The following is a 12,690-nucleotide window of genomic DNA, read 5'->3' on the forward strand; positions in this document are numbered from 1 at the left end:
GGCAGAACCCCAGCATTGGAATTTAGCTCCTGAACATATTGCCATCATACGCAAGAATAGAAAATCGTTAGTTGTATCCATCAGCTGATGTGTTCGCTGTGCTAGTCGGTACCTAAAGTGCACCGTTTTTTTATCGTTTATGTAACATTTTCTCAAAAAAAAAAATTCGTCACCCTCGCTGAAGCATAATTCATGTACATATAGATGGTGCACCTCCACTACAAGCAGGAGTGCACACGCCGTGCAGACTTCAAACGCCCCTCACACGAGCGTGTGAGGGGGGGACTTCGTCTGTACAAGCTGCAGGTAAGCACACAAGAGGCTGCGCATTCCACATGTGCAGACCGTGTGCCACACACAGTGACACACACACAGAGTCATCACGCTGCCCAGGAATGCGTGGGAAGGCTGTCACCTCGCGAGCATTCATTTGGGAAATCCCTGCTTGTTGTGTTCTTTAAGACAAAAACAAAAAAAAAATCTCTGCTGTATATTGTTTATATTTCTTCAAGATTTTTTTTTAAACAACATGTACGCACGTGATTCCGTTTCACGAACCCATAAAGTGACACTCTCAAAACAGGGTGACGTTTTTTTTTTTCACTTACAAATCAGTCACCGCCTTTTGGGTATAACTAACGCAAGAGTGATTTTGCAAGTAAACAACATCAGTACGTTCGGACACGTTTCCACTTACCTTAGGCTTCTTTCCCTCTGTTGCCCATAATCGTGATCTCTCTCTCTCTCGTGTCGTGTCACTCTTTTCGTCAGTCCCTATTTCTCCTGCTCCCCTGTCGGCCCCCACCCCCTCTCTCTCTATCTCTGTATGTATATATTGTTTTTCTGTACCTCCGTCCCTCTCAACCCTTCAACACACCACCAGCACTGGAAGTGAAGCTGCTGAGGAAAGAAACTGAGGCCAACTCCCTGAACCCACCTCCTCCTCACCACCCCCGCTCTCAAACAACGACACGCATGGGGCCTGGGGGGCGTGGAAGCCGGGATGTGTGGGTGTGTGTTTGCTCCCCTGTGTGTGTGTGTGTGGGTTGGTTGGTTGTGTGTGAATGTACATGTCTATTTTCCTAAATACACAAGTGTGTTTATACATCTGTGTGTGCACACATAACTGCTTGTTTCTGCATGTCAGTGAATGCGATTTTATTTGGTCCTACATATTCATGTAGGTATGTCTGGTTGTACGTTGCTGTACTTGTGTGTGTGTGTAGTTCTGCACGTGTGTATGGATTTTGTCATGGTTGCCTTCCCATAGAGATATATGCATGAGCATATGTGGAAACTGTTTTGAGACTGGTAATATTTTTTGCACACGCTTGGGATGGCAGTACTTGTGGTGCCGAATGTACGTGGGTGATGGACATCTGTGAAAAAGAGCTTTATAGCTCATCGGATTCCTCCACTATAAATAAAGATTTCTGTATCATTAGACGTCCTTTTACAGTACCAAAATATAATAATAGGGTTTTTCCCCTTTTTTCTAGTAACAAAACTGAAACCTTTTTTTACAAGTATTCATGTCTGCATTAACCACAATACCTGCAGTCAAAATGCAAACAAAAACCATACTATGATAATATATGCATTGTCCTTGAAACTGATTGGTCCACACCAAGGGACGGCTTTCTTTTGAGCCTCGACCTAATTGGTGCTCGACCAGATGACGCCAAAAGGCCTTTTGGCGTCATATATTATCATAGTATGTTTTTTGTTTGCATTTTGACTGCAGGTATTGTGGTTAATGCAGACATGAATCCTTGTAAAAAGGTTTCAGTTTTGTTGCCAGAAAAAAATGGGAAAAAACTCTGTTATTATTATTATTAAATATTTCTTATTCGTGTGTCACGTGAGGAGCAGTGGCGCAACGGTTAGCGTGATGCCCTATGAAAATGGCGACCCAAGTTCGATTCCCGCTCACGGCCAACACAAGTGGCGATTATCTTAACCGGTCCAGGGCCTCACCTAGATCGACTCAGCTTCAAATGAGTACCTGGCGTGGTGTGTAAAGCATCACTATTGGATAGACAAAGGCGGTCGGGCGTGGTGCTGGACCACCCACCCCTTGTGTACCGTTCCGGCTTTCATAGGTCCTCACTAAGATCGCTTGCCCCAAAAGTCGGTTAAAAGGCTGTACGGGGATCTTTGTCTTTGTGTGTGTCAGTTACCAGATGTAGCCCATGGCACAGGTCCCAGATGCAACCCCCACCCCCCCCACCAAACTTCCCCCACCGCTGAAACTACTCCTTCACTGGAAGATTCCACTGACATCATCCTCACTGCTGCCTCCCCTCCTCATCTCCATAGAAAACATTCACCACCATGAGCCACTTCCACACAGCCCCGTGTCCCCGAGAGCTCCTCCACACCCAAAGCCAAAATAACCTCCTCCACACCGTGGACTTAAACCCCTCGGTCCGCTAAGATTACAGACACACACACACGTGTAACATTGGAGGGGGCAGTACACCTCATGGCAGAGAGAGACACAAGGCCCCGGGAGGCACATGACGTGCCGGAGATGGATGAACAGAATGCACAGCAAGGGAGTGTCATGCGGGACACAGCATACCACAGCTTTATGACAGAACAATGAGACAAATGAGTTTATGGCACGATAAGGAGATGCAAGGTCAAAGAACGTAATGGCGAGACGCACGGACCTGTGTTAGATTTACATAAATGACCTTATGCGCAAACGAAGACGTGATACTCCCAATGGACAGCGGAACAATAATAATAATCCAATACAGACACGGTGTACATTCCATATACATTTGTACATATAATGTACACATTATAAAACATGGCACATAATACAGCACAGTACATATAAACACCCAAGAGAAGCGCATGAGCATACACACAGAAACATTACCCTTCACACACACACTTAATCGCCACCAGATGCCGCTCACAAATATAGCGCGCACACACACACACTGCACACGCACAGTGCTCACACACACGCGCACACACAAATAACTTTACAAACAATAACGGTGATAACATAAATCTCCTCCTGTCCCAACCCCACCACTCTAAACAATGTTAACACGTTCCATAGCGGGGGACCCAGGGGCATCTCACTGCAGGCCACTACTGTTGCCCTGCTTGGCCAGACCGCCCCACCCCTGCTCACCAGCTTGGCCAGCCCTGCAAACATCTGGAGGCACTCACTCACGTCCCTCCCCCGCGAGCATCTGGGGCCCAGCGCAGCCCAGCCCAGCCCAGCCTCGCCAAAAAACACCACGCTCACTTTCTGCCGAAGCTGCTCAGTGTCGAGGCACCCACATTGGTTGAGGTGGAGGGGGCATGATCTTCTGGGAGGGATGGGGCTCTTATATATGCACCAGATTTCATAGGTGATAAATATGCAGCTGCATCAGACATCTCACTGCCCAGCATACATCTTCTAGCATGATTTTCTGACAATAGCATTACTGCCAATTGGATAAATCGAAGAACAGTGAAGCACGTGACATAATGGACGTTATAACGTTAAAAACATGGCTTTAAAGCGTTCCACTACAGCATATAGATATTTATTTCCAATTACTATGTTCGATACATACCCTACTGTAACTGCAAACATGCTTTTAGTTAATTAAACAGCTCATTACATTAAAGGCACGGCCATCTCGAGCAATTTAAATTGAGGGTACCCTGGGGTACATAGCAATCAGAGGAGGAAAACTCGGCATTATATTACAATCGGTGTCCACTTAAGTCCTGTGGTCTTCATCGACTTTGAAATAATGGCCAGAGAATGCATGCATGCAGAGACTGGGTGTATTATATTGGCTGCTCTGGTTGCCATAGCCAAACATCTGGCAAGGCCCCAGTGCCATTGCTTGAAGGTCCTCGTGGGATATATTTTGTTTAAGCTTCCCAACGGGGTGGATAAAAAAAGTGTCACGTCCCGCAACCTCTGATTAGCACGGTTCGCTTCGAACGGTGCGAAAGAAGTTTGACATACGAAAGTACAAAACCACGCTCTGCTCGAAATCATTGTGAAGCGTACACACATATACATTTAGTCAAACGAATGCATAATGGATGCTGCGAATAAGTTGAAATTCAACAAGCTACGTGTGATAAATTCCGTCCAATTCGAGACGGTAATAACCACGATGCTAACATCAAACCAGCATGTAAGTTGCTTTACATGTCATCAACAGTGGCTGCTGAAGAGTGGCAGTAATACTGTTCCAGCACACGGTATGTTTGTCAACATTCAGATAAATTTAGTTTCGAAATTCTTCCTCCTTATTTATCAACGGGGAACCTCGTGAATGAGCTTGTTAAGCTCTATGATTTTAAAAAAATATCTGACAACTATTGCCTCTTGTTCTCATTTAATCACTTCGTGGTCACTCTCCGGGTTGTCAAAAGAAGATTCAGCACATTCGTGAGGATGCCACAAACTGAGAGAGTCCTAGATTCATTGACAATGGTGGAACCATTTCAGTCGTTGTTATGAAGCTTTTTGTGTCTTGGGGGAGAAGGAGATGAATGGGGACCAAAGGTGGAGATGAAAGCGATATGTAAGGAAGATAAGAGGGACCAGGAGTTTCACATCTCAGCTGTGCGCTTTAATGGACTGCCGCCCTTAACAATGACAAAACCTCGTTGAGAACAACATACGGTATCCGTGTCGACATCACGGCGGTTATGATGGCACTAGCGGTTACAGCCCGCAACACCGACCAAAGTGGATATAGCGGCAATAGCGTTCACAGTGAGTCTGAAAGTCAAAGTGTTGTCTCGTCGGCGTGGATCCGCCTTCTCAGAGGCCGATACCCGGGCGCGGGTGGGTGGAGATGGCTACCATGGCAATGGAAAACACACCCAGCAAACAGCACGGGAGTCAAGCGCCATGTGTATGTGCGTGCCTGCGTGCGTGCCCCGGGCGCACGCGTGCCCAGCAAGCACGCGCGCGCGCTTCGAGGTGTCCACGCGTGACAGCGCGTGCACGCACGTGTGGACCTGTGCTCGCGTCCACTACTCCTGGACCGCCTTGCAAAGGACACTTGATTGTCTGATTGGCAAGAAAAAAACTAAAACCTCACGTGGATCTGAATAAGGGCCCATCGATCGACTGATTGATTTGTAAGTATGGATTTCGGCGGTTAGCTGCATGCGCGCGCTTTGCGAACAATGAACCGGTTGTGCGTCTACCGCCTTGAGCGAACAATGCATGGGTTTATAAACGTGCGTATGCATGCAGAACGGTGGTGTTCCTGGCGCCACCGAGCTGGTAAACTGAGAGTGTGTGCACGCTGTAAGCTATAAGGTGCGAGTGGATGTGAGTGTGCTCACCATTAGTGAGCTGAGCATGAAGGTCCCCGTATGAGACCCAGCGGAGGATCGGGTCACTGGAACTGCAGTCCACCGTAATGCCCGGGGGTACATCTCCTTTCCCTGAGCACGAGTGTGGGATGCATCATCAGTGCACATGGCCACATGTGAGTTTACACGTGGAAACGCTGGCACACACACACATGCACGCATACACTTAACAGCCACACCCTACAGATGCACACATCAGCACCATTCGCCACTTGTTATATTCTGCTGATATACATTATGTCAAGATTTTAATGTTAGATTTTGCGATGATTATGGGCTGATTTTTCTTTTTTTTTACAAATCAGAGCTCATTTCAAAGGTTTCGGTTTAATAAAAAAATAGATCCGAGTGTCTTGATGCAATCTAATCCTAACGAACATCCTAGGACACTTTGTTGGCAAAAGTCTCTACTTGAAATCTGCAGGCAGAGTAATTTTGATGTCTTGAAATTTAAATCACTAAGCTAGTGACCATAACTTGATTGTAAGGATATACTAAATTGGGGTTAATCCATTCATAAACCTGGTAACATGAACATCACTCTAAACCTGTGTGATTACTGCGAAGCATCTTACAACTAAACTCAACGCATCTGTTAATAGTAATGCCATAAACAGGAAAAATATATAATAGGTGACATCAGTTTAACACGTTGGCTTTCGCGACCAATGTTATTCACAATAAAATGTATTTTGGGTTAGATCGCCTAAATATAAACGTGTTGTTAACCCAGCACCACCCGACACAGCCAATCAGTAAGGTTTGTCACGTAAACAAAACGTGCCGATTAGTTACCACTTCAGCACACTGGTGTGTTGGAGAGTAAACCCACAACATTTACAATATGTGACGTTTTGGGCAATGGCCCTTTAGCAGGGGCATTGTCTGAAATATTAAATATTTATTTAACTTCAGAGCAGTGTGATGTTTGCTGATGAATGTGTTGAGTCTTTGTTATGTGCGCTTGTGTGCCATCATTGCGCGTGCAGTGACCATAGAATTTTTTTGCTGAACAACTGAAAGTACCGCATGTGTAATTTGCCCGCAACTCCGGTTGATTCTGAATCTATTGCAAGTGGGCACTGATGCCCCTTTAGGGACGTGTGCGTGTGTGTGCCATCGCGGGACTTGCCACCGGCGGCTATCAGGGTTCACATCTGTGGAGGAGGCTCGTGAGAGTGACACTGTTTGGGCAGCTGGCGGCAGCCGCCCTCCAGAATTAGCGCGAGGTGGAGGGGTGACGCTCACAGCAGTGAGCGTGACTCAAACGCAGCAAGTGTCTGCAGAAATGGGCACGGTCGATTTGAATTCCAGCCATTTATATTTCTCGACCCAATCTGTTCGAATGTGTCACGTGATTTCCTGTGAATTGACAGTTTCCATTTCATGGAACCGTACTGTGCACCAGGGTGGGCACAGATGCTGTCATGTCGTCAGTAATATTTCGTGTTGAATTACAAATGTACTGTCCATTCGTGTGCCGCTAAAATGAACATGAACCGATTCAGCTCATGTGCAGCTGCAGGGTGGATTATTAAATCGTAGGAGCATGAGAGATAAAAGCTGCTTTTGAGGTCCTTCATCCAGCAGTGGATTGAATGTGGATGATGATGATGATGATGATTATGAGCAGCCCAGCACATAGTGTGAGCTTTGTCCAGCACTTTGTATGTCATGACATGAATTTGCGAATTCATTTCATGATATACTACACCACCGGTTAATTTTTTGACTCAGGGTAGAGGCACACCAGGTACATCGAGATAATTTTTATTACTGATGTGGACTGATTGTACTCAAGTCTGGGTGGTGGGGATTGCATCTCAGAGCACTAACCGCCATAACGCAGCTCACTTTAATAGTTGCCCAAAACAGCACTTGCCTCAACAGTGCAATGAAGCTAGGAGATGATCGTTATCTTCATGTGTATGTGTGTGTTTGCATGCGTGGAGAGCAGTAGTGTAGCTCACGGTCAACACCAGTGACCATTATCTGAACCGGTCATGGGCCTCCCTTTGGTCGAATCAGTCTTAAATGAGTACCTGGTGTGGTGTGTAAACATCACGACTGGGTGTGGTGTTATAAACATCACGACTGGGTGTGGTGTTGGCCATCCACCCCCTCGTGTGCCGTGCCAGCCTTCATAGGTGCTCGCTAACAGCACTTGCCCCAACAGTCTGTTCAGGTTATATGGGAGAGCTTTGTCTTTGCATGTGTGCGCGTGTGTGTGTGTGAATGTTGCTTCCTTACCAACATCATGGATTGGGCCAGGGGAAAAGAGCAACTCGACCTGGCCAGAGTCTGGGAAGCCAGGATCTGAGGTGCCACATACAAACACAGAACAATAAATATATCATCATCAACATAATTTATTATTTATATGGTGCCTCCCATGCAAGCACATCTGGAGGCGCCAAGACAATTCGTCGCTCAGACCAGCGCAAGGTAAGAACCTCACCAAGCATCATAGGGAAGCGAGGCATCATGAGGCAAGCAAAGCCCCATGATGCTTGGCGAGGTCATGACCTTGGGCTGCTTTTTCGTTCATCTCCTTCACTATCCTTGTTGTTTACTTCATGAACACAAGTAAGTTCGACACCACGTTTCACGTAAAAGATATTCGAGGTGTTTCGTCTGTCTCATCCACTTATAACGTCCATAATGTCTCCATACCACACATTCTGATGAGTGAACAATGTTCTAAAACCCCCCAGAAACGTTAACCATAAACAGACCCACAGTGTAATTTATAAGACACCACAAAGGACTTCAACCGGGGTATAATGAGTGCACAACAACATGTGGAGTTAGAAAGAAAAACATGTGATGGGCAGGGCATCTGGTTGTACAGAGCTCTAAAGATGAAGACTTTAGTGAGCATATGCATTTCATACATTTTAATTGTACTCCGTCTGCTTTTCACAAACAGTAAAACCTCGTTATTTCCGCATTGGATCATTCGTAATTGGGGATCATTCGGCACGGGTGCGCTTTCGGCATACATACAGCATGTTAGTAATTGGCCATGAGCCGAATTGCCGTACCGAATGGTCGGCATGCGCGTGAAGCGACGTCGCACGCCACGACCAAAAACAACACTTCAGTCTGATGGCGGTGCACGCGGTCAGCGTTCGTGCAGCAGTGAAGTGCCACATCAGCTGTGTGTCGCCTGGCAGCGTGTAATGTGGTGTAAAAGTGTCAAATAATGTTGTCTTGAAGTAAACATGAATTGTTAAGTGAAAAAAATGGGAAGTTTAAGTTAGTGTAATTGGGTGTTGAAGTTATAATTTAGTGATAAAGTGAACATACAGTACATTAAGTGCATCAAGCCCTTTCCACGACCTACTCTGTCACTTACCACATGGAGCCTACCACATCCTCCTTCTTTGCCTGCAGTGCTGGTTACTGATGGTAAGTGAAACTTTGTTTGGAAAATAAATTTTGGAAAACAAATTTGGAAGTGTTTTTCATTGGGTCAGGAGGCACTCGGGAGTACGATGGTACATAATTCGGAATATTGGATAATTCGACTAGGCCAGAGCAGAATTAACAAGGGTTTACTGTATAATTAATATACAAAATTATAACACTATAAAACATTCCGACTTAAAATAAGTAGAATTGATTGATTGGCCGTGGAGAAAATTTGTTGGCAGATCCAACTGTGACTAAAAAAAAAATCGCGAGTTGAGAGAGGAAAATAAAAACACTGAAACATGAATTATTTAAAGGAAAATATTTAAATTAAGTACATTTGCACAAAAATACATTCCCTAGTCCAAGCATAACAATATGCTTGACTAATCAAAACGCAAATTAAGTAATTATACATCTACTGTATAATTTAAACATTTACAAAAATGAACATACGCTTTAACATATGGTATAACGTGATGAGCAGCACACTGCACATGTAACATGCAACGAATAAACAACAACAACTACTGTGATGTACAGCTCTTTGTCAATCCACTACCGAATGTTGGCCCGTCCCATGCCGCGTCAGTCACGGATGTTGTCTGACCACACCGGACCACGCCGGTCCGTGCGGGCTGCTGAAGGTGGTGAGTGGGGAGGGGGTGCAGGACCTGATACCACTCTCTGCCGATGTTGGCCAGGAAATCAAACCTACGTCGCTGGGTTCAACGGAGCAGTGCACTAACCACTGCGCCACCGCTCCACCCCCTCCACTTTGCACCACCCGTAAGGTAAACACATGCGTACGAATGTGCGCGCGCGAGCGTAATTCGCACATCCATCGTCGATGCAGCGTACTCACACTAGGAAGCGTGCGCGTATCAGGCTGCGGCTAAAAGTGGCGGTGAGGTGCTGTTTACTCGTAGCGCTCGCTCGGCTAGGAATGTAGCGCTCCTTCATCTCCTGGCATTCCAACTCAAGGGCTATGCAGTGTTTGGACTGTGCAATCAGCTGTTTACGCAGTGGACGTTACAGAAGCAGCAGCAGCAGAGGCGTTGCCAATAAGTACAAGCGGGGGGGTGGGGGGGGGGAGGAAAAATTGCGGACGTAAATAGCATCTGTCCCTGTCACTTCTGATGGGCTGTCAGAGCGGAGACAAAGAGCCACCCCCTGTCGACAAGAGGCCCCATGGGGGCAAATCCCATTTTAAAAGATGTAGTTACTGGTGGGAAAGTGTATTGTCTCAGCGGGGATAAACAGCGAGCCGTCACGTAAGACGTCTGAGTGAGCAGAATGGATGCATTCCTTTTATTTGTAACCAAGTGTGATCATGTTTAGTAACAAGGTTGCTAACCAATTTAAGATATCTGTTGGGAGGAACACAACCGGCTTAGCACATCGAAGTGTGTATACCTAAGGCAGTTACTGAAGGCGAGCTGCGAGCAAGGTGAGTAAATAAAGAAGTGGGTGAGAGGAGGTTTGACGAATCACTGAGATTGACAACAAAAAGAAAGATATGCACCTGAAGAAATAAGCTGTAAATGGGTAACGTGTTCTCTGCATTGTCATATGAATCAGAAACGTGGCATGTTGGCAGAGAATGTAACGACACATAATACAGAACAAGCGTGAAGGGGTTTGTGCCTGGAATTGAGGAACGTAAAGAGGAACACGTGGATCAGAGAACATACACAAATTAGAGACATCACGTTGACTGTTAGGCACAGAGACGTTGGGCAGGGCACGTAACTATGAGGGATGATGATGGCCAGGGGTCGTGACTAATAACATACTGGCAGCCAAAGCAGGGAACACACCCAGAGGATGTACACCACAAAGGGGAAACGTTAGATCAGCTGTTGTGCCCGAGCTATGTGGAATGTTTGCGAGTCATGGTGACAGCTTGGGGAAGGCCTTCATCCAGCAGTAGATAGATCATGGCTGATGCATGATGATAAGCTTGTTCAAATTTAATGTTAATGTGCAAAACAAACATTTTAAAAATTACACGTGGAGGGAACGATAAGGGAAGGAGGTGTAGGGTCCATTTTTTTATTTAGCGAATAAGTTATCCTTTAAAAAAAACTGGTCTTAACGCAACATATACGAATGTAATGCACAAAGGAGTGCATTGCCACCAATGTTGAGGAACCATGAGCTGGCGCTCAGCTTGTAGCGGTCTGTATAAGGATAAAGGGGGTGGTTTCACAGATCCAAGAGGTACTAATCGTGAGGCCTCAATTCACCTTTGATCAGTTATCAAAACCACACAGCACAGTTAAATAATGTGATGCTGCTTCAGCAAAAATACTTAAGTTAAAGATTGTTTTTTTTAAATGAACTACCTGTTAGTTAATCCAGCCTTGGGTTTTTTTTTCTCTCTGTGATGCCCCAGACAGACAGCGGGGGGTCACGCTGCTCACCACAACTTTCGCTCGTATACGGTGGGTGTGCGGGGGAGTTGGTGTCTGTAGCACTCGCCGAGGTCTGGTCTACGCTTCGCCCCGGGTTTCCTTCTCAAATTTGATGATCTTTTTTTCCCCCTCACTCATGAAAAGTCAGGATGCCAGCATGACGAAGCTAGTGGCTGGGTTGCGGTGAGCGGGACATAACATCCTGCACTGTCGGGAATTTAAAGCCCTCGTGAGTCACGGGCTAATGTTTACGCCTCACTCTGGCTTGTTTTCAGTGGGATCTGTGCTGGTGTTGGTTTACGGTTTAACCCTGGGGTTTTTTTTACAAATAAGATTTTATGTTATACATTAAATCCTGCAGCGTTATTAGCAAGAATGTGAAGGATAAGGGGAAAAAAGGCCACGATTAAATCTCTGGATTTTAAAAGCTATGTGATTTATGATCATGACGCATCAGGCTAATATTAAAATGGCTTTCTATGGCTTAAGTATTTGCCCGTCTGGGTATGAGCCATAAGGGAACATACATAGTTACAGCAGAAACAAATATTTTATGCACTTTGCCCTATAGGAAGGCTCTATATATCTTAATTCACAGTGCGTTTCATTTACGACTTAAAGCTTTCGTGGCTGCAGGAAACTCTTTTTTAATTCCTGATGACGAACTCTTGCGTTGCAATCAAAACGTCGTAGTTTTTTGTTATTTTCTTTGAACCTATCTACGTGACTTTACCGAAAGACACAAAGAATGTAGTTAAGTACCTCGTTTAATAGTTGTGAAATATCCTTCAGGAGTCTGTACTCCTCTGCAATTTTGATGTTTTTTTTTAATCTTTGGTTTGTTGTAGCTAGCAAACTGGATAAATGGGATCATCAGTGATGAAAATAAAATAAACTTCAACTATGTGAAATAAAATAATTATTATAGTTTTATTCCCAACACATTTTAATATAGATAATGGTAATTTTAGCCATCTGAACTAACCTCATGCAACTTTAATCTGCCAGTGTCTATTTAGAATAGTGTGTAAAATTACTCCGACCATTATTAAATGCATTGGCGGTAGACACAGCGCCAGTATTATTTCTATTTGTAACAGCAATAGCAGAGCATTAACAGCAAGAGCTGCAAAGTTTATGCTTTTAAAATCACTTAGAAAAGTGGGCAGATAAAGATCACGCATTGAAAATGTCCTGGGGACAAAAACTGTGAGGCTTAAATGGACAAGAGGAAGATAACGGAGAGAGAGGGTCGCATTACAAGGGGGATGTGGAGGACCTTAATAATTCACATGTTGAGAGAAAAATTGATTCAGGGTGGTTGAGATAAAGCTAGAGTCTGGCATAGCCTGGGAGAAGAGGGGCAGCTGTTGTGAAGCGTGCAGAGTGGCTGTCTGCCTGCGATATAGAGATTGTCGAAGAGCACTTGGATTGGGAGAAAGAGCGCACAAGAATGTCCGTGGGCGGTTTGTGGTTCCCACAAGAGGTGAAATAA

General features: G+C 45.2%; 1 protein-coding gene across 7 annotated transcripts in view; it reads right to left on the minus strand.

The window, feature by feature from the left end:
- LOC116938011 (tensin-3-like) overlaps window positions 1–12,690 on the minus strand; it is a 141,426-nt gene that overhangs the window by 41,427 nt on the left and 87,309 nt on the right. For all 7 annotated transcript variants that reach the window (XM_032945227.2, XM_032945234.2, XM_032945222.2 and 4 more), the window contains 2 exons: window positions 7,615–7,680; window positions 5,335–5,436 (listed from right to left, as the gene is read on the minus strand). In XM_032945227.2, the coding sequence (XP_032801118.1) occupies window positions 5,335–5,436; window positions 7,615–7,680 (168 nt within the window). The remainder of the gene's footprint in view (window positions 1–5,334; window positions 5,437–7,614; window positions 7,681–12,690) is intronic.

Source organism: Petromyzon marinus, chromosome 4, assembly GCF_048934315.1.
Source record: "Petromyzon marinus isolate PM22_M1 ecotype Great Lakes invasive population chromosome 4, UKy_Petmar_22M1.pri1.0, whole genome shotgun sequence".
NCBI lineage: Eukaryota > Metazoa > Chordata > Hyperoartia > Petromyzontiformes > Petromyzontidae > Petromyzon > Petromyzon marinus.